At 45.1% G+C, this 20,996-nt stretch overlaps 1 protein-coding gene across 1 annotated transcript in view; it reads left to right on the top strand.

The window, feature by feature from the left end:
* Positions 1 to 20,996, top strand: part of LOC141128354 (protein argonaute-3) — a 259,236-nt gene that overhangs the window by 227,554 nt on the left and 10,686 nt on the right. Inside the window, exon 17 of the mRNA XM_073615598.1 lies at positions 5,926 to 6,027. Within this exon, the coding sequence (XP_073471699.1) occupies positions 5,926 to 6,027 (102 nt within the window). The remainder of the gene's footprint in view (positions 1 to 5,925; positions 6,028 to 20,996) is intronic.

Here is a 20,996-nt window from a genome sequence, read left to right on the forward strand (position 1 = left end):
CGGCTGACCAGCTGTTTAGCCACAGAATCCTGTGCATATGTATCAACATGAGTGCAATGCGAGATGCCTGATGGATAAAATCCTTGATAGTGTCCACTGCAAAGTATAGGGCCCTAGATGGCTCCGCTAACCTTGGGCCTCTTCAGTTTGAGCAGGAACTTTTTTATTTTTTAATTTTTTTTTTTAAAAACCTGTTTGAATTCATCCCGAAGGGATGCCTATTGCTGCCACTGCAGGTTGTACTACTGCACCAGCTACAGCAAATGAGGCCTTAAGTAGAGATTCCAACTTCTTATAAGCTGGATCAGTAAATACTTGTACATTGTCCACTTGGACAAGTTAACCACTTACCAACCGGCCCATAGCCGAATGACGGCTGCAGGGCGGTTGGATAACTCTGGGTGGACGTACTATGACGTCCTCCCAGAATTCCCCTCTCGCTCGCCCCCTGGGGCGCGCACCCGAACACATCCGTGACCGCCGGGTCCAGAGGACCCGGCGCATCACGGATCACGGTAAATGGCCGCTGATCGCGGCCGTTTACCATGTGATCGTGCCATCAAATGACGGCGCGGTCACATGTAAACAGACCGGCGTCATCTGATGACGCCGGTTCCTCTCCTCCCCTCCTGTGTACCGATCGGTACACAGTGAGTGGGGAGGGGGATGGATGGATGTCTGCAGCGCTGTGGGCTGTATGTGTAGTGCCCACAGCGCTGCACAGAGACATCCATCCATCCATCCATCCATGCTCAGCCATCCCTACTACTATGCAATGCTGTGCAATACTCTGCAATACCCCCACAATACTCTGCAATGCTGTGCAATACTCTGCAATACCCCCACAATACTCTACAATACTCTACAATACTCTGCAATGCTGTGCAATACTCTGCAATGCCCCCACAATACTCTGCAATGCCCCCACAATACTCTGCAATGCTGTGCAATACTCTGCAATGCTGTGCAATACTCTGCAATACCCCCACAATACTCTGCAATGCTGTGCAATACTCTGCAATACCCCCACAATACTCTGCAATGCCCCCACCATACTCTGCAATGCCCCCACCATACTCTGCCATGCCCCCGCCATACTCTGCCATGCCCCCGCCATACTCTGCCATGCCCCCGCCATACTCTGCCATGCCCCCGCCATACTCTGCCATGCCCCCGCCATACTCTGCCATGCCCCCGCCATACTCTGCCATGCCCCCGCCATACTCTGCCATGCCCCCGCCATACTCTGCCATGCCCCCGCCATACTCTGCCATGCCCCCGCCATACTCCGCAATACCCCGCCATACTCCGCAATACCCCGCCATACTCCGCAATACCCCGCCATACTCCGCAATACCCCGCCATACCCTGCCATGCTGAGCCATGCTCAGCTGTACTCGCCCTCTGTATGTGGCCAGGCTGTGGAAGTCTCACACATGGGGTATCGCCGTACTCAAGAGGAGCAGGAGAATCTATTTTGGGGTGTCATTTTTGGTATGTACATGTTATGTGGTAGAAATATTGTATAAATGGACAACTTTGTGTTAAAAAAAAAAAAAAAAGTGTTTTAACCACTTCCTGCCCGCCGGCCATCATACAACATCCTTGAATTTGTGCGGGGATATCTGAATGATGGTTGCAGCTACAGGCATCATTCAGATATCAGCTTTTTCAGCCAGCGATTCCCTACACCATGAGAACGATCATAGCAGTGTTCCACTGCTTGATCGTTCTTACGGGAGGCGAGAGGGGATGTCCCCCCCTCCCGCGCTTCTACCGACTCACCGCTACGATCGAAGCCAGGATCGTTTTTTTTTTTTTTTTTTTTTTTTAATTTCAGGCTTCCCAGCCTAGAGGTGAGATGTGGGGTCTTATTGACCCCACATCTCACTGTAAAGAGGACCTGTCATGCCATAATCCTATTACGAGGGATGTTTACATTCCTTGTAATAGGAATAAAAGTGGTCAAAAATTTTTTTTTTTGGAAAAAAGCATCAAACTAAAATAAATAAAGTAAAATGAACAATAAAAAAAAAAAAAAAAAAATTTTTAAAGCGCCCCTGTCCCTGTGTGCTCGCATGCAGAAGCGAACGCATACGTAAGTCCCGCCCACATATGAAAACGGTGTTCAAACCACACATGCGAGGTATCGCTGCGATCGGTAGAGCGAGAGCAATAATTTTGGCCCTAGACCTCCTCTGTAACTCAAAACATGTAACCAGTAAAAAATTTTAAAGCGTCGCCTATGGGGATTTTTGAGTAGCAAAGTTTGGCGCCATTCCACAAGCGCGTGCAATTTTGAAAGGTGACATGTTGGGTATCTATTTACTAGGCGTAACTTCATCTTTCACATTATGCAAAAACATTAGGCTAACTTTATTGTTTTGGTTTTTGTAAAGCACAAAACAGTTTTTTTTCCAAAAAAAACGCGTTAAAAAAATTGCTGCGCAAATACCGTGCGAGATAAAAAGTTGCAACGACTGCCATTGTATTCTCTAGGGTCTTTGCTAAAAAAAACATATATAATGTTTTGGGGTTCTATGTAATTTTCTAGCTAATAAATGATGATTTTTACATGTAGGAGACAAATGTCAGAATTGGCCTGGGTGCTCCAGAACGCCTGAAGGTGCTCCCCTGCATGTTGGGCCTCTGTATGTGGCCACGCTGTGTAAAAGTCTCACACATGTGGTATCGCCATACTCGGGAGTAATAGCAGAATGTGTTTTGGGGTGTAATCTGTGGTATGCATATGCAGTGTGTGAGAAATAACCTGCTAATATGACAATTTTGTGGGAAAAAAAAAAAGTAAAAAAAAAACCTTGATTTTGCAAAGAATTGTGGGAAAAAATGACAACTTCAAAAAACTCACCATGCATCTTTCTAAATACCTTGGAATGTCTTCTTTCCAAAAAGGGGTCATTTGGGGGGTATTTGTACTTTTCTGGCATGTTAGGGTCTCAAGAAATTAGATAGGCCGTCAGTACTTCAGGTGTGATCAATTTTCAGATATTCGCACCATAGCTTTTGGACTCTATAACTTTCACAAAGACCAAATAATATCCACCGATTTGGGTTAATTTTACCAAAGATATGTAGCGGTATAAATTTTGGCCAAAATATATGAAGAAAAATTACTAATTTGCAAAATATTATAACAGAAATGAAGAAAAATGTATTTTTTTACAGATTTTTCGGTCTTTTTTTCTTTTACGGCGCAAAAAATAAAGAACCCAGCGGTGATTAAATACCACCAAAAGAAAGCTCCATTTGTGTGAAAAAAAGGACAAAAATTTCATATAGATACAGTGTTGCATGATTGAGTAATTGTCATTCAAAATGTGAGAGCACCAAAAGCTGAAAATTGGTCTGGTTAGGAAGGGGGTTTAAGTGCCCAGTTGTCAAGTGGTTAAACTCCTGTTCACAGAGGAGATAGCCGCATCTACTGCTGGCAAATCCCATCTCTTTGAAAACTTTTTCTCCATAGGATAAAGAATTGAAAATCTTTTAGGAGAAGAAAACTGCTTATCTGGGTGATTCCAATAGCATAAATCAGTTGCTCCAGTAACGGGTGCATAGGGAAAGCATGAAAAACCTGTGAGGGTTTTAGCGAAACCAAGGAGGGGAAGGAAACATCCTCCACCTCTGCAGTAGGCAACTTATATGCAGAATGAACCAAGTCCGTAAGTGATTGGATTAGCAATTTCTGTGATTGCAAAATTAAGTAAGGTTCTTCAGACGCCGAATCCTCCGAAGAGGAGTCACCAGAACCCCCTTCTCTCAAAGATACCCCAATATCATCTGCCTATTGTTGCTCCAATACTGGAAGGTCAAGGGCAGGAGAAGGGGGGGGTCTGCTGTGTTTTCTCACCTCCTGGGAGGAAGACGCTAACATCTTGGCTATTTTCCCTTCCAAACCAGCCATAGCCAAAGCGTCCTTAGTAAAGTATGCAGAGGCTGGGACGTTGGAGGTAGCCACCATGCCTGTGAGACAAAATGGCTCAGATTCGCCAGATGCTCCAGGTCTTTCAGGGGAGGATGGAACTGTGGCGTGCGACTAGGAGCCTCTGACTCTGACTGCAGCGACTTTGCTCTCCCCCTGATGAATTACCCCTCCTGGGGGAAGACCTAGTACTAAACAAAATGCATCTACTGCCGAGCTTTAGTCTAGCAATTACATAACATGCTGCTATAAATGCTCAGTCTCAATGCTGAGTAAAACGTGCCCCTTAAAAATGCCTTTATCCACACACCCATACAGCTTACATACCAATTGTATGCTCTGTGTCCCTCTGTCAGCCAACCAGAAACTTCCAGAGTGTAAAGCCCCCCCCCCCTAGACGTAGGCCCCGCCCCTTTTAAGGATTCCTTTCTTGAACTCTGTGCGGAGATAGCCGGCCCTGTAGGGAGACCAGATCGCGCGGGGGGCGCGCGCGCATCTTCAGCAGGGGGGAACCTGACCTCTCTGATGGTGGATGGTCCCTCCAAACCCTTACTGATGGCTGACAGAGCAGGAGAAATAGCAATGCTGCCGCAGGAAGCCTTTGCTGACACTTGAGCACATCACAGGGGAAGCATGGAATGCTGGAAGCCAGGTATGTAGCTTTTACACCCTCTAGCGGCAAAACACAGGCAAGGCATCGCATACTCACACCATACTCACACCAGAAAGATCAAATGAATCATCACTTGAGAGAAGCAATACAGGCAAAAACCTAATTTCTTCTTGTACCGGGTACCATCCATTTGGCTTTCAAGCACTTTAGATGGATCAGTTTGCACACCCCCTTGATCCCATCAGGGATTACTTAGCAGAGCTCTTTTAGCACTTCATCAACCGTGACCAACACCTTAGGCACTGGTGAAAAAACTGAGATACTCCCGGTATGGGAGGGGTTATATAGGGAGGGGCACTTCCTGTTTCCTTTTTGGTTATACCAGTGTCCATTCACCTAAAAGTGGCCGATAACCCACATAGTTATTACTATGGCGCTCTGTGTCCCGTGATGTACGATAAAGAAATAGGATTTTTACGTCATACTTACCTGTACAATCCTTTTCTTTGAGTACATCACGGGAAACAGAGATCCCTCCCCTTTTTTGAGGATTTAGTGCTTGCTACAAAGCTAAAGTACTTCCTGTATGGGAGTGGTTATATGGGGATCACTTCCTGTCTAAAGACCTTTGGTCTACCAGTGTCCATTCACCTAATGATGGAGTATAACCCAGCAGGTAATGAATATTAGCCTGACTCTGTGTCCTATGATGTACTCAAAGAAAAGGATTTTACAGGTAAGTATGACGTAAAAATCCTATTTCTTTATCGTACATATGATTCCTTAATTAATTAAATAATTAATTATATTTTAATATTTTCAGTTTGACCCCCATCCCCCCAAATACAAATGAAATGGATAATAAAAGCAGCACAGGCAGTTAAATAAAACCTAAGACCACCCACTCCCTCAACTGCTAGTGTGAATGACCCCCTCTGCCTCCAGCACAGACTGAGCCTGCACCCCCTCCCCCTGCAGAACTGTAAGAACTGACAACGCCCCTTCCCTACCCACCTGCTCACTCACCAGATAACATAGCGGCAGCTTAGAATGAGGCAGAGAAGTTGAGTGATGGGCAAAACAAGGGAGGAGACTTCCTGTCATACTGTGAGTTCTGCTCTCACTAAAGCAGCAGGTGTGGGCTCATTGGGGGTGCTGTGGCCGCCTTCTTTCTTGTGAAACACAGCATTGGGGGGTTGCATTGTAAGCCTAGTCAGGCAGCCGCAGCACCCCTAGTGGGCCTGTACCCAGTGCCGACCACACCTCCATTAGTATGCCATTGGATTACTGTATAATGACCTGTTTCAGACAACTTGCCATATCCTACTCTGTTATTTACACCTTTTTTTTTTTTTTTTTTTTTTTACACTAGGTTGGAAGAAGTGGCAACATACCAGCTGGGACGACGGTGGATACAGATATAACTCATCCATATGAGTTTGACTTTTACCTCTGCAGTCATGCTGGAATACAGGTAAGGTGGCTTTCCCTATGTTGCTGTGATGGTCCAGCCATGATTAAAAACAATAAAAGATGGGCAGGGCAAGTTTATTTAAAAAAAAATTTCTTCCAAGTTTACATATGTTTAGTCAGTCCCCTGTTTTGGGTTCCTTTAAAGATATTTTGCATGACAGATGACATCTCTACGTCCTTTCTACGGGCAGGTAAACAACCTAGACTACCTCTTGCTAAGTTACAGTTTCCCATGGATGAAGCTGGCCTGGCTTTATTCAATCTCTATTTTTATTATCTGGTTTATATTATCTTTTTTGGTTACTGTATACTAGTGGCTTCCCCTCCCTAATAGGAACCATGCCCTAGATCCATTAAAGGATCCCCACAAATGCTTCAATCTTTAGCACATAGGGGAATCTCATTCCACCCAGTCCCATATCCAACCTGTGAAGACGTCTGTGAGGGCTTTGAAGATGGTTCCTAAGTGGACCTTTGACTATGAACTACTCTCTCAATACCCCCGTTTGGGGAAAATCCCACTCTCTCATTTTTGCAGTGTCCCTCTCTCCTTGATTTGAAGGAGAGCAGATATCCACACTTTTAGTCCTATTTTTTCAATGGGAGAACTCTGCTCCATTAATTTATTAAGGGAAGAGTTTGTACTTCCTAACTGGTACTTTCTTTTTAGGTACCTCCAACTACAATATACCAGTACAGCCCAATTTTCCCAACCTTCTATCCTCGAGCAGAGCTCACTAGAATCTCTCTTAAGGGCCCCTGATCTTGACTAGCTATTTTTTTCAGCTTATGCCTACCTTATAATTCACCACGATGCTAAGACCCATTTGCTTTTTTCAAAAGTGGAAACATGGCATTCCCTTTCTTTCTGAAGAGGAGTGGCAGGCAGTGGCAGGATGTGGTGGACCAATATACCAAACTGATGCTATCTGCTCGGGATAAATGTATCCAGTAGAAATTTTTACATTTACATCTTACATTTTTTTACTTTTACATCTTACATTTTAGGATTTATTCTACCCGCAAAAGTTGCATCATGTTGATCCCACTCTTTCTCAGCTCTGCAGCAAATGTTGCAATACTATGGGCACTTTCTATAATATGGTGTGGAGCTGTCCCTTGCTTTCTGATTACTGACAAAAAGTCATAACCAGGTTGGCTAAGGCACTAAAGATACCTGACCCTGGACCATGTATTGCTGTTATTAGGTATCTACATACGACTCCCTCCATCTCCAAACATGCTAAACTATTGTTGTTTGACTTGTCTAAGTATGCCAGAAGAGAAATTCTCCTAAAAAGCTGGAAAAGAAAGTGGTGCAAACAAGGAAGAGCTGGAAGTACATTTACAATTAACTTAGGTTAATTGGCAACAGTCAGTAACATGATTGGGTATAAAAAGAGCGTCTTAAGCCAGCCATAGACTGTTTGATTCGACATTCGAACCATGTATAGGCAGGCTGATAGTACCCAAGCTGATTGATCAATCAACTTGGGTATAACCATCCTGTCGCTTTGCCGGTGACTATAGCCGCTAGCAATAATCACTGTGTGTTCTCCTGGTCAGAACGGCTCCCCCCTGCCTGGAGGACACAATAGCTTCACAGGAGGAATTCCCCCATCAACACTGACTGTGTTGATGGGGTAATCAAGTGATTTTGCACAATCAATGGCCAGTTTTAGTGAGTCAGAGTGTCTCAGAAGTACAGATTCGCAGAGGTTCACTAGTCTGTGAAAACCTGCGTCTAAAAATTTAACAATTTCAGAACAATGTTCCTCAATGTAAAATTGTAAAGACTTTAATTATATTATCATCTATGGTACACAGTATCAAAAGATTCAGAGTGTCTGGAGAAATCTCTGTGTGCAAGGGACAAGGCCTAAACGCAATGTTGGATGCACGTGATCTCCAGGCCCTCAGACAGCACTACATTAAAAACACATGATTCTGTGATGGACATCACTGCATGGGCTCATGAATACTTCCAAAAATCACTGTCTGTGAACACAGTTTGCCATGCTATTCAAAAATAAAAGGTAAAGCTCTATCATGCAAAAAAGAACATCTGAACATGATCCAGAAACGCCACCATCTTCTCTGGAGCAAAGCTCATTTAAAAGCGTCAGTTGCAAAGTGGAAAACTGTTCTGTGGTCAGATGAGTTGAAATTTGACATTCTATTTGGCAACAATGGGCAGCGCGTCCACATTTATGCATACAAACCTTTTCTGGCAGATATTGACACATGATATGGCAGTGTATTTTTAACTCAAGTGTAGTGCTTCCCAGTGAGTTCAGTCCATGCTAAAAGTACTGTTTTAGGGCTTGTTGGCCTTGCTGTTCCACTTTTGTTAAAAAGAAAAGAGAAAGTTCAGAAACACATCGTTGCCCTCACAGGGATTTTCCCCATCATTTGAAAATCTGAAAACAAAAGTCCTTTAAGCCACCTGTCTTTGATTCATAGCACTGATGCTCAGGTCTTAACCTTTGGCAAGGTCCTGTAGGCCACCCCACACATCACCTTTGTGCACTGATGCAACTCCTGCATCTTACACTCAGCTCTCGCAGCACTCTCACCTGCAGCTCCCTGCTGCTCTGGCCCTCAGGCTTCGGACATCCATCTATTCCATTACAGACTACACCTGCACTGAGCAGACATGCACACTTTGGCGTTGATTTACTAAGACTAGAGAGTGCAAAATCTGGTGAAGCTGTGCATGATAGCCAATCAGCTTATAACTTCAGCTTGTTCAATTAAGTTTTGACAAAAAACCTGGAAGCTGATTGGTTTCTATGCAGATCTGCACCAGATTTTGCACTCCCCAGTTTTAGTAAATCAACCCCTTTAACTGCTTCATTGGTAGTAGCAAATATATCACTGGAAGAATGTTAGAATACGGGACAGCTAACCGGCTGGCACAGGGCTCAGCCGACAACAGGCTGTGGATGTGCAGCAGGAAGCAGGAGCCAGAAGATGTGCTGGACTGAAGGAGTTGTAGCAGGCTGGAAGAGCTGGATACAGGGTCGGACAAGCCGGGCCGTTAAGGGGCGAGCAGATTAGGCATAGACTGCAGACAGAAGAATAGTCACAGGCCAATGTCGGTAAAGGTGAAAAGAGCAGCCTAGAGCAGAATGCACAGGCAGAATCCGGGACAAGCCAAGGTCAGGGTAGGTAACAGATAAGGATGGTCAGGAGCAAGTCGGGATCAGAGGCCAGGCACAGGAATCAGGAACAAAAATGATATTTTCTACTTTTTGTTATAAAAAAAATCCAATAAACTAAATTTTAGTCATACATTTAGGCCAAAATGTATTCGGCCACATGTCTTTGGTAAAAAAAAATGTCAATAAGCATATATATATTGGTTTGCGCAAAAGTTATAGCGTCTACAAACTAGGGTACATTTTCTGTAATTTACACAGCTTTTAGTTTATGACTGCCTATGTCATTTCTTGAGGTGCTAAAATGGCAGGGCAGTACAAACCCCCCCCCCAAATGACCCCATTTTGGAAAGTAGACACCCCAAGGAAATTGCTGAGAGGCATGTTGAACCCATTGAATATTTATTTTTTTTGTCCCAAGTGATTGAATAATGACAAAAAAAAAAAAAAAAATATTTACAAAAAGTTGTCACTAAATGATATATTGCTCACACAGGCCATGGGCCTATGTGGAATTGCACCCCAAAATACATTCAGCTGCTTCTCCTGAGTATGGGGATACCACATGTGTGGGACTTTTTGGGAGCTTAGCCGCGTATGGGGCCCCAAAAACCAATCACCACCTTCAGGATTTCTAAGGGCGTAAATTTTTGATTTCACTCTTCACTGCCTATCACAGTTTCGGAGGCCATGGAATGCCCAGGTGGCACAAAACCCCCCCAAATGACCCCATTTTGGAAAGTAGACACCCCATGCTATTTGCTGAGAGGCATATTGAGTCCATGGAATATTTTATATTTTGACACAAGTTGCGGGAAAGTGACACTTTTTTTTTTTTTTTTGCACAAAGTTGTCACTAAATGATATATTGCTCACACAGGCCATGGGCATATGTGGAATTGCACCCCAAAATACATTTAGCTGCTTCTCCTGAGTATGGGGATACCACATGTGTGGGACTTTTTGGGAGCCTAGCCGCGTACGGGGCCCCGAAATCCAATCACCGCCTTCAGGATTTCTAAGGGTGAAAATTTTTGATTTCACTCTTCACTGCCTATCACAGTTTCGGAGGCCATGGAATGCCCAGGTGGCACAACCCCCCCCCCCCCAAATGACCCCATTTTTGAAAGTAGACACCCCAAGCTATTTGCTGAGAGGCATGGTGAGTATTTTGCAGCTCTCATTTGTTTTTGAAAATGAAGAAAGACAAGAAAAAACATTTTTTTTTTTCTTTTTTCAATTTTCAAAACTTTGTGACAAAAAGTGAGGTCTGCAAAATACTCACTATACCTCTCAGCAAATAGCTTTGGGTGTCTACTTTCCAAAATGGGGTCATTTGGGGGGGTTTTGTGCCACCTGGGCTTTCCATGGCCTCCGAAACTGTGATAGGCAGTGAAGAGTGAAATCAAAAATTCACGCCCTTAGAAAGCCTGAAGGCGGTGCTTGGTTTTCGGGGTCCCGTACGCGGCTAGGCTCCCAAAAAGTCTCACACATGTGGTATCCCCGTACTCAGGAGAAGCAGCAGAATGTATTTTGGGGTGTAATTTCACATATTCCCATGGCATGTTTGAGCAATATATCATTTAGTGACAACTTTGTGCAAAAAAAAAAAAAAAAAAAAATTTGTCTCTTTCCCGCAACTTGTGTCGCAATATAAAATATTCCATGGACTCGACATGCCTCTCAGCAAATAGCTTGGGGTGTCTACTTTCCAAAATGAGGTCATTTGGGGGGGGTTTTGAACTGTCCTGGCATTTTATGCACAACATTTAGAAGCTTATGTCACACATCACTCACTCTTCTAACCACTTGAAGACAAAGTCCTTTCTGACACTCATTGTTTACATGAAAAAGTTATTTTTTTTTGTAAAAAAATTACTTTGAACCCCCAAACATTATATATTTTTTTTAAAGCAAATGCCCTACAGATTAAAATGGTGGGTGTTTCATTTTTTTTTTCACACAGTATTTGCGCAGCGATTTTTCAAAAGCATTTTTTGGGGAAAAAACACACTTTTTTAAATTTTTAATGCACTAAAACACACTATATTGCCCAAATGTTTGATGAAATAAAAAAGATGATCTTAGGCCGAGTACATGGATACCAAACATGACATGCTTTAAAATGGCGCACAAACGTGCAGTGGCAACAAAATAAATACATTTTTAAAAGCCTTTAAAAGCCTTTACAGGTTACCACTTTAGATTTACAGAGGAGGTCTACTGCAAAAATTACTGCCCTCGATCTGACCTTCGTGGCAATACCTCACATGCATGGTGCAATTGCTGTTTACGTTTGACGACAGACCGCCGCTTGCGTTCGCCTTAGCGCGAGAGCAGGGGGCGACGGGTGCTTTTTTTTTTTTTTTTTTCTTATCTTATTTTTAAACTGTTCCTTTCATTTTTTTTTTTAATCATTTTTATTGTTATCTCGGGGAATGTAAATATCCCCTATGATAGCAATAGGTAGTGACAGGTACTCTTTTTTGAAAAAAATGGGGTCTATTAGACCCTAGATCTCTCCTCTGCCCTCAAAGCATCTGACGACACCAAGATCGGTGTGATAAAATGCTTCCCCAATTTCCCAATGGCGCTATTTACATCCGGCGAAATCTAAGTCATAAAATGCTCGTAGCTTCCGGTTTCTTAGGCCATAGAGATGTTTGGAGCCACTCTGGTTTCTGATCAGCTCTATGGTCAGCTGGCTGAATCACCGGCTGCATTCTCAGGTTCCCTGTTGAGACAGGAGAGCCAGAGAAAAACACGGAAGACGGTGGGGGGGGCATTCCCTCCCACGGCTTGTAAAAGCAGTCTAGAGGCTAACTAGCCGCTAGGATTGCTTTTACATGAAAGCCGACCGCTGGCTGAAAAGAATGATACCAAGATGATACCTAAACCTGCAGGCATCATTCTGGTATAACCATTCAAAGTCGTGAATGGCGTACCTGAAGACAAAAAAATGGTTAACAATAAAGCACAGTAAACGGTAAAGTATAAAAAATTGCATACCTGAAAAGCAAACATGATAAAACATAATAACAATAAAACATTGCAGAATAGAATACAGTAAAAAAGAGCAGAACAATAGAGAGAGAGAATAGAGAGAGAGAGAGAACATTGAAACGACAACTATTTTTTTTTATTTTATATATATATATTTTTTTTTTTACACTTTTTTTGTAACTGACTTTTATAACTGTAACCGGTTCCAGGTTCGGGTCTCTCAAAATGTGATGGCATCTTGGGAGACCCTGTGAAAGTGTGCCTAGTCTGTGCAATGCTGTACCCTACGCTAATACTCAATTAGTGAATGGTAGCGTTCAAAACATTCACCAATGCAAAGACCAGGATTGTCAGGACAGGAGGGACAATAATAGCGGGTGTCACGCCTATATCCGCTTTTGCTGCAGACACAACATCTTTTTTGGGGGGGTTCGTTGGGTAGGGGTACTCGGGAGGACATAAAGAAAATGCCTCTCATGCAGCCGACTGCATTTGGTTGGGGATGTGAATGGGGGAAGTACGGCGCTGCAGAAGCGGTGGGTTCCCAATTAGGATTGGCGAATGCAGCAGGAAGGGCATTATGGGCACGACGGGCCTGTGTTTGTCTTCTTGGTGGCAGCGGGACACTACTTGTGCTTGCCACCTCACCAGCTTGAACTGCACTTATGGGACTCGCCACGTCACCAAGTGTTACTGCAGTGCTGGTTTGACTACGACCGGGGTGCACTAGGCCGCTGGCGCTTGCCAGTTCAATAAAAAGCTACCAAAAAAACTGTTAGCGATCGCAGGGATCAGGCCTGACTCTGCAAACGCTGCAGTTATGCGTTTAGTGTTTTGTAAGTGACAGTGATCGATCGATACTGCACTTGGGTGGGCTGGGCCGGGCGGAGGGTCAAAACGCAGGTGCTAGCAGGTATCTGGGCTGATCCCGCTAACACTGCGTTTTTGGGAACCCTAAACTGCTGGGGACGCCAGTATAGATCTGATCGGATCAGATATTGATCCGTTCAGATACTATACCACTGAGGGAGGCGTATGCTGCGTGCGTGGGTGTTAGCAGTACTGGCGCTAATCTGACGCTGCTTGGGGCTGGTGCTTGCCAGTTCACCAAAATACTACCAAAAAAACTGTTAGCGATCGCAGGGATCAGGCCTGACTCTGCGAACGCTGCAGTTATGCATTTAGTGTTTTGTAAGTGTCAGTGATCGATTGATACTGCACTTGGGTGGGCTGGGCTGGGCCGGGCGGAGGGGCAAAACGCAGGTGCTAGCAGGTATCTGGGCTGATCCCGCTAACACTGCGTTTTTGGGAACCCTAAACTGCTGGGGACGCTAGTATAGATCTGATCGGACCAGATATTGATCTGTTCAGATACTATACCACTAAGGGAGCTGTACGGTGCGTGCGTGGGTGTTAGCGCTACTGGCGCTAACCTGACGCTGCCTGGGGCTGGTGCTTGCCAGTTCACCAAAATGCTACCAAAAAAACTGTTAGCGATCGCAGGGATCAGGCCTGACTCTGCGAACGCTGCAGTTATGCGTTTAGTGTTTTGTAAGTGACAGTGATCGATCGACACTGCACTTGGGTGGGCTGGGCGGAGGGGCAAAACGCAGGTGCTAGCAGGTATCTGGGCTGATCCCGCTAACACTGCGTTTTTGGGAACCCTAAACTGCTGGGGACGCTAGTATAGATCTAATCGGATCAGATATTGATCCGATCAGATACTATACCACTAAGGGAGGCGTATGCTGCGTGCGTGGGTGTTAGCGGTACTGGCGCTAACCTGACGCTGCCTGGGGCGACGCATATCACCGCCGGGCGATCAGGGGGCTAAACCTTTATTCGGTAATAAACGGCGGGTGCCCTGACACTATAAAAAATAAACAAACTAACCAGCGTCACCCGTAACAGTTATACAGTGATCAGTGGTGAAAGGGTTAACTAGGGGGCCATCAAGGGGTTAAAACATTTATTCGGTAGTATATGGGGGTCCCTGTCGCTATAAAACGCTGACGGCGAACCTAAATATTTAGGTCCCTAACTAGCGTCACCAGTGACACTAATACAGCGATCAGAAAAATGATCGCTTAGCGACACTGGTGACAGGGGGTGATCAAGGGGTTAAAACTTTATTAGGGGGGGGTTTGGGGGGTATCCTAGACCTACAGAGGGCTAATACTAACTGTCCCAACACTGTAATTGTCACAAACTGACACCAATGCAGTAATCAGAAAAGAAAAAAAAAAAAAAAAAAAAAAAACTGCTGGTGTCAGTTTGTGACGGGGGGGGGGTGATTGGGGGGGCGATCGGGGGGGGGGGGGGATCGGGGTGTTTTGTGTGCCTGGCATATTCTACTGTGTGTGTGTAATGTTGTGCACTCACATACCTGTCTTCTCTCCTCGGGCCGGAACGGAAATTACCGAGCCGAGGAGAGATGACATAATTTCCTTTGCTGCTGTTTAGCATACAGCAGCAAAGGAATGATTCGATTGGCCGGCGGCGATCGCGAGGGGGGAGCCACGAACGGATGGCCTCCCCCTCACCTCCGATCGCCGTGGGACAAAAGACGACCGCCTCGGCCACCGGGGGGGGGTCCGATCGGACCCCCCACCCGCGGAAGGCAAATCACGTACATGTACGTGATTTTGCCTGTCCGTGCCACCTTGCCGACGTACATCGGCGTGAGGCGGTCGTCAAGTGGTTAAGTGAGCAGCATCTTCCCAACCTGTGCCAACCTATTCATTCATATTGCAACATTTAGGATAGATCTCCTGACTTTTTTTATACACTACACCAGAGGTAGGCAACCTCGGCCTTACAGCTGTGGTGAAACTATAATTCCCATGAGACATTGCAAGACCCTGACAATCACGTGCATGACTCCTAGAGGCAGCGTCATGATGGGATTTGTAGTTTCATCATGGCTGGAGTGCCGATGTTGCCTACACCATCTAGTGGCCACTTAAAGAGGAACTGTAGTTTGCTCACATAATTTGTAATAAAAACATCTTTGCCATTCTGAAGCTTTCCTCCAACCACTTTGCATATTATTTTATATTCACTGTAATCTGTACTTGCCAAATATGCTTCAGAAATCTCCCTCCACTAAGTCTGTCTGCAGCCTTTTTAGATGTGGGCAGCTGAAGCTGCTGCCTGTTCACTTCCTGAATTACACAGACACACAGAGGCACAACTCCAGCTCTGCAGCCCTGCAGCTTTCATTAGCCCTTCCTATGACTGATCCCCCCACCCTTCCATGACAAACTCACAAGAGTGAGTGAGAGAGCTCTGCATGATGTCCTAAGCCTAGGCTTTTTACCAGACAAGAAACAGGAAGTGGGCTGTATAAGGTATTTACTGGCAGAAAAAAAAAGTACTATCCAAAGTTAAAACAACAAGGGCAGAAGATTTAATAGATGGAAATTTAAAAAAAAATGACTGAAGGTCCGCTTTAAGAAACTTTGATAAATCTGTGATACTGACACACACTTTAATAAAACAGCTACTTTATTTTCATAGTAGATAACTGCATGCCAGTTCTGTTAGGGAGTGTCCCAGTAGACGCCAAAACCAATGCTCTCACTGATATGAAAATAGGGACCAACCAACTCCTGCAATTGCAAAGTCTGACCCAACCTTTACTGTCTCCTGTGCTACTCTAATAACCCATTGCTATGATGGGCACCTTCACTAAGCATTACAGTCCATTCACATCTTTGCACTGTGATAATGCACGTCTTTCTGCAACACGCATTACATGTGTGGGTGTGATTTGGTGCAATTTATTCAGAATAAATGAAAATGCCATGTGCACATTTTTTGGTCTGGTGAGGTACGTAAGGAAACACTCAAAATGCTAACTGACATATTGTAGCTTTCATGCTAATTGTCTAATTCAGTGCAGTCAGGGACCCTGAGCAAGCATAAAGATAAGGAGATTCCACTTGGTTGTTGCTTATTTTTCCTGGGTCAAAAGTTTAGAAGCCAGAAGATAATGTTGATAGCCGAGCTAGTAATGATTGCCATTTTCCAACAATGGCTGCCTCCATATTTCTATTATAGTTCACTTGTTTTTTATTTGAGTTCACAAAAAGGTATCATACATTTTAAAGATGGTTGATGTCATGGTAGGTACAGAAAGAGAATACATACATCACAGATTACAGGGTACAAACTGAGTAAACATGCACTGTTAACAAGTGGTGTTAAGCGTGTGTCAAGAACATTTGAGATGTGTAATTTTGTTTTATTAAACAATGGAGATTTGGAGCCTTGACAGTGTTGAGGAACTTTGATTGCTATACAGAATTTCACTAGCGATATTTAGTTTAGAGGCTGGCAAGAGGTAAGTCACAACGCTATTCCCAAATGTAGTAGGGCATCCTTATTTCCCTTATCGTCTTTCAGGACAGCACATGAGAGAGAGGCTCCACCCACTAGGAAACAGGAAACACAAACTCCACCACATTTTAAAAGGAGGCTCCTCTCCACAGCTCATCAGTTTTTGTGTTTCCTCCGGCAAGGGAACACCTAGTAGGGGCCAGGGTCTCTTATGGTGCTATCCTGAGAGGCCAGGCTGCCTATCCCACCATACCTATCTTTTTCCTCCAGAGAGTCCGATCCTCCCACACCGCGCCACAGGGTTGCTGGTAAGTAGGCTCCTTTTTCCTCTTTCTTTGCTCATAATGAGCTGGACCGTTCCTGGAGCCGCTCCTTAGGCGGCGGCAGCCGTTCGCTGGCTTTCTTGAAACCATGTGTCGGCGTTACTGGCCGCCGCCATCTTGGAAGAGTACAGACTCGACCGGTCGGAAGTGAGGTATCCGACGAGGGGGAGGCACTAGGAACAGGCGCATCATTTCCGATCGGAAGTGGCGCAGAGGAAGAAGGGAGGAGCGGTCCTGGTGCCTATATTCCGGTTCCGGTCGGGCGCAACGGCGTTTTTTGACTCCGGAACCGACGTTCGTAAGAGCCACCGATCGGTGCAGCACCACTATGGATTCTGTGGCAGCTGCATGTGGGACAGGCACAGGCACCAGCAAGGCCCAGGTAAGAGGCTATGGTGAATATCCTGGTTACTTTGGTGCCCCTCTCACAAATGTTTTTTTCCCCCTTGGTGGCTGGGGCCTGTCTGGGCACATGGGGTTAACTGTTGTTCCTCCTGTGCACCTGTGGTGAGTCCGTTAGGAGGAAGCTTTGGCTTAATGAATGCTGGTGTTTTTTCTCTTTTGTCATTTTTTTTTGGCAGGCTAAGAGCTCTGAACCAGCCATTAAAAAGAGATGCCCCTCATGTAAAGCAAAGTTACTGGAGGGTTGGAAGAAGACTTTATTCCAAATTTGCATTAACTCCTTAGTCAAGAAAGAGGCTTCTTCTGCGTGCAGCGACATAATCGCATCAGTTAAGAAAGAGCTAAATGCTACTATACAGGCTTTTCGCTCTTCTCTTGTAACACCAGCATTAAGTCAGGCAACTACCTCAGACCCCTCTCAGGACTCACACTTAACCCCAACGGTAGAGGCTGAGGCTGGCCCGACTACCCAAAAGGGGCATTCCCCCTCATACTCTGGAGAAGAGGAGGAGGAGGAAGAGGCAGATGCACCTTCTAGATACAAACTGTCCTTGGAACAAGTAGACAGTCTGTTGAAAGCAATTTATGCAACATTGGGAATGGAGGAAGAAAAAAGAGAATTATCGCTGCACGATAGAATGTATGAAGGCCTTGGTTAAGCAACAGGTCGCACTTTCCCTGTACATTCGGTAATCTCGGAGACCATTAAGAAAGAATGGGCTGACCCAGAGAGAAAACCCTTTTTCCCAAGAGCTCACAAGAGGCGTTTTCCATTTAATGATAATCCTGAGTCACTTTGGAATAAAGTCCCAAAGTTGGATGCAGCTTTTTCCCAAGTATCTAGATCAACAGATCTGGCATTCGAGGACATGGGTACTTTGAAGGATCCTATGGATAAGAAGGCGGACCAACAGTTTAAAAAAGCCTGGCAGTCCATTGTAGGGAATCTCAAGCCTGCTATGGCTATGACCTGTGTCTCCAGAAATATGGAGTTCTGGCTGAATCAGCTAAAAGCACATATTATAGCTGATTCACCCAAACAGGAGATTCTAGATTCCTTCCCAACCCTTATAGCAGCTGTAGCATATATTTCTGACGCCTCTGCAGATTCTATAAGAATGTCAGCTAGGTCAGGGGCCCTGACCATTGCAGCCAGGAGAGCGTTATGGTTAAAGACATGGCCTGGGGACGCAGCTTCCAAAAATAAGTTATGCGGAGTGCCATTTTTGGGAGATCAGCTTTTTGGTCCCGATCTAGAATCTATTTTGGATAGAACAGCTGATAAGAAGAAATCCTTTCCTGTTAAAAAGAAAAAGCAGCCAGTTAGGCGGTTTTTTCTACCTCAAAAAAATCAGGAAAAGAGTAACAGGCCCCAAGAAAAAAGAAGGAATTGGGCGGCGCAGAGAGGAAAAGGCAAAGGGAATGTCCTTTTCAATCCTCCTACGCAGGCCAATAAAACACAATGACTTGGTGGTGCCTGTGGGAGGAAGGCTTCAAAAATTCCTTCCTCTCTGGGCAAACATAACAAAAAACCCTTTTGTTTTGGATTTAATAGCCCAGGGTTACAGGATAGAGCTGTTGAACCTTCCTCCAGAGAGGTACTGCGTAACAAATCTGCCAAAAGACACAACAAAAGCCCTAGCCATGAAGAACCTGTTAGGGGATCTGATAAAACAGGGTGTTGTGGTTCAGGTGCCTCCGGAGGAAGATTGCCAAGGGTTCTTCTCCCATATTTTTCTGATAAAGAAACCATCAGGAAGTTTTCGGCTCATCCTCAATTTAAAACCGTTAAACAGGTCAGTCCAATACAGGCGATTCCGCATGGACTCCATCTTTTCGGTAAGAAATCTCTTAGTCAGAGGATGCTTTATGGCATCAATCGACTTAAGGGATGCGTACCTGCATGTACCTATAGCTGTTCAGTCCCAGAGATATCTGAGGCTGGCAGTAAATATGGGGAGGGAGGTTCTGCACCTTCAATTCAGGGCCCTCCCGTTTGGTCTATCTTCCGCCCCTCGAATATTTACCAAAATTATGGCGGAAGCCCTAGCTCCCCTCCGGCTACAAGGGATTGCGGTTATCCCTTACCTGGACGACCTCCTTTTCTTTGCCCCTTCCAGGGAAAGGTTACAGGAGGATCTGATCAAGGCTCGCAGTCATCTGGAGGCCTTAGGTTGGATTATAAACATCCAAAAATCAAATTTCAATCCAGCACAAAGAGTCCAATTTCTGGGGTATCTGATAGACTCAGTGGATCAAAAGATCTTTCTTCCAGAAGAGAAGAAAGTGAAGGTATTGCAGGCAGTATCCAGCCTTCAGACGAACCTGGAGGTATCAGTCAGAAGGATTATGTCAGTACTGGGAACCTTGACCTCAACCATGCCGGCCATTCAATGGGCCAGACTCCATTTCAGACCCCTTCAGAGTTTTCTCTTAAAGATCTGGGATCACAGTCCAGAAGCTTTAGACTCAAAGGTAAGGCTTCCCACCAGGGTAAAAAGGACCCTTTGGTGGTGGAGAAATCAGGCAGTGCTGTCAAGGGGTTTACTCTGGTCCTTCCCAACAGAGAGAAGGATAACGACAGACGCCAGCAGTTGGGGATGGGGAGCACACTGGGGTCAAGACATAGCTCAGGGAGTTTGGTCCCCAGTGGAAGCAGGAAGGTCATCAAATTGGAGGGAGTTAAAGGCAGTCGCTTTAGCCTTGGTTGCCTTCTCTCCAAACCTTCGGGGGTCCCATGTGCAGATATTGTCAGACAACGCCACCACGGTGGCATACCTGAACAAACAAGGGGGCACAAGGAGCGGGACTCTTCTATTGCTATCTTCAGAGATCCTAGGATGGGCAGAGAGTCATCTACTTTCCCTGTCAGCAGTACATCTCAAGGGCACGCTAAATGGAGTAGCAGATTTCTTGAGCAGACAAAGGATTCAGGAGGCAGAGTGGAGTTTGAATCCAGAAATATTCACTCTAATAACCCAGAAGTGGGGATGCCCGCAGGTGGATCTATTTGCATCAAGAGAAAATGCTCAGCTCCCTCAGTTCTTCTCCCTGCAGCGAGACAACGGACCGATGGGGATAGATGCCCTGGCACATCCTTGGAATTTCCAGCTGGGTTATGCCTTCCCCCCCTTTTCAGCTAATTCCTTTAGTATTGAGGAAGATACAGAAGGAGAAGGTGTCGGTAATCTTGATCACCCCGTACTGGCCAAAAAGGGCCTGGTTTTCCTCCATTCTTCTAATGTCAGTCAAACCATTCTGGCAGCTTCCCCTCAGACAGGACTTACTACTTCAAGGTCCAGTGTATCATCCGGATATAGCAAGACTAAGTCTCACTGCTTGGTATCTGAGGAACAGCTGTTAAAAAACAAGGGTTTGTCAGAGCCTCTAGTATCTACTTTACTGGCTAGTAGAAAGAAGGTGACTAGAGATATCTACGCTAAGGTTTGGAAGGTCTACAACTCCTGGTGTCGCTTGGCAAACCGAAATTTAGAAGACATTGTGTCGGTTCTGGAATTTCTGCAGAAGGGGGTGGACAAAGGGCTGGCAATTAGCACTCTTAAAGTACAAGTGGCTGCCCTAGGAGTATACCTGGATCAACCTATTTCCTCAGTTCTGTTGGTCACGAGATTCTTTAGGTCACTTACTAGATCCAGACCAGTTCCCAATAGACACTTTCCAAAATGGGACTTGACAGTGGTCTTACAAGTACTCACAAAAGATCCTTTTGAACCATTACA

This window comes from Aquarana catesbeiana, linkage group LG02, assembly GCF_042186555.1.
Source record: "Aquarana catesbeiana isolate 2022-GZ linkage group LG02, ASM4218655v1, whole genome shotgun sequence".
Taxonomy (NCBI): domain Eukaryota; kingdom Metazoa; phylum Chordata; class Amphibia; order Anura; family Ranidae; genus Aquarana; species Aquarana catesbeiana.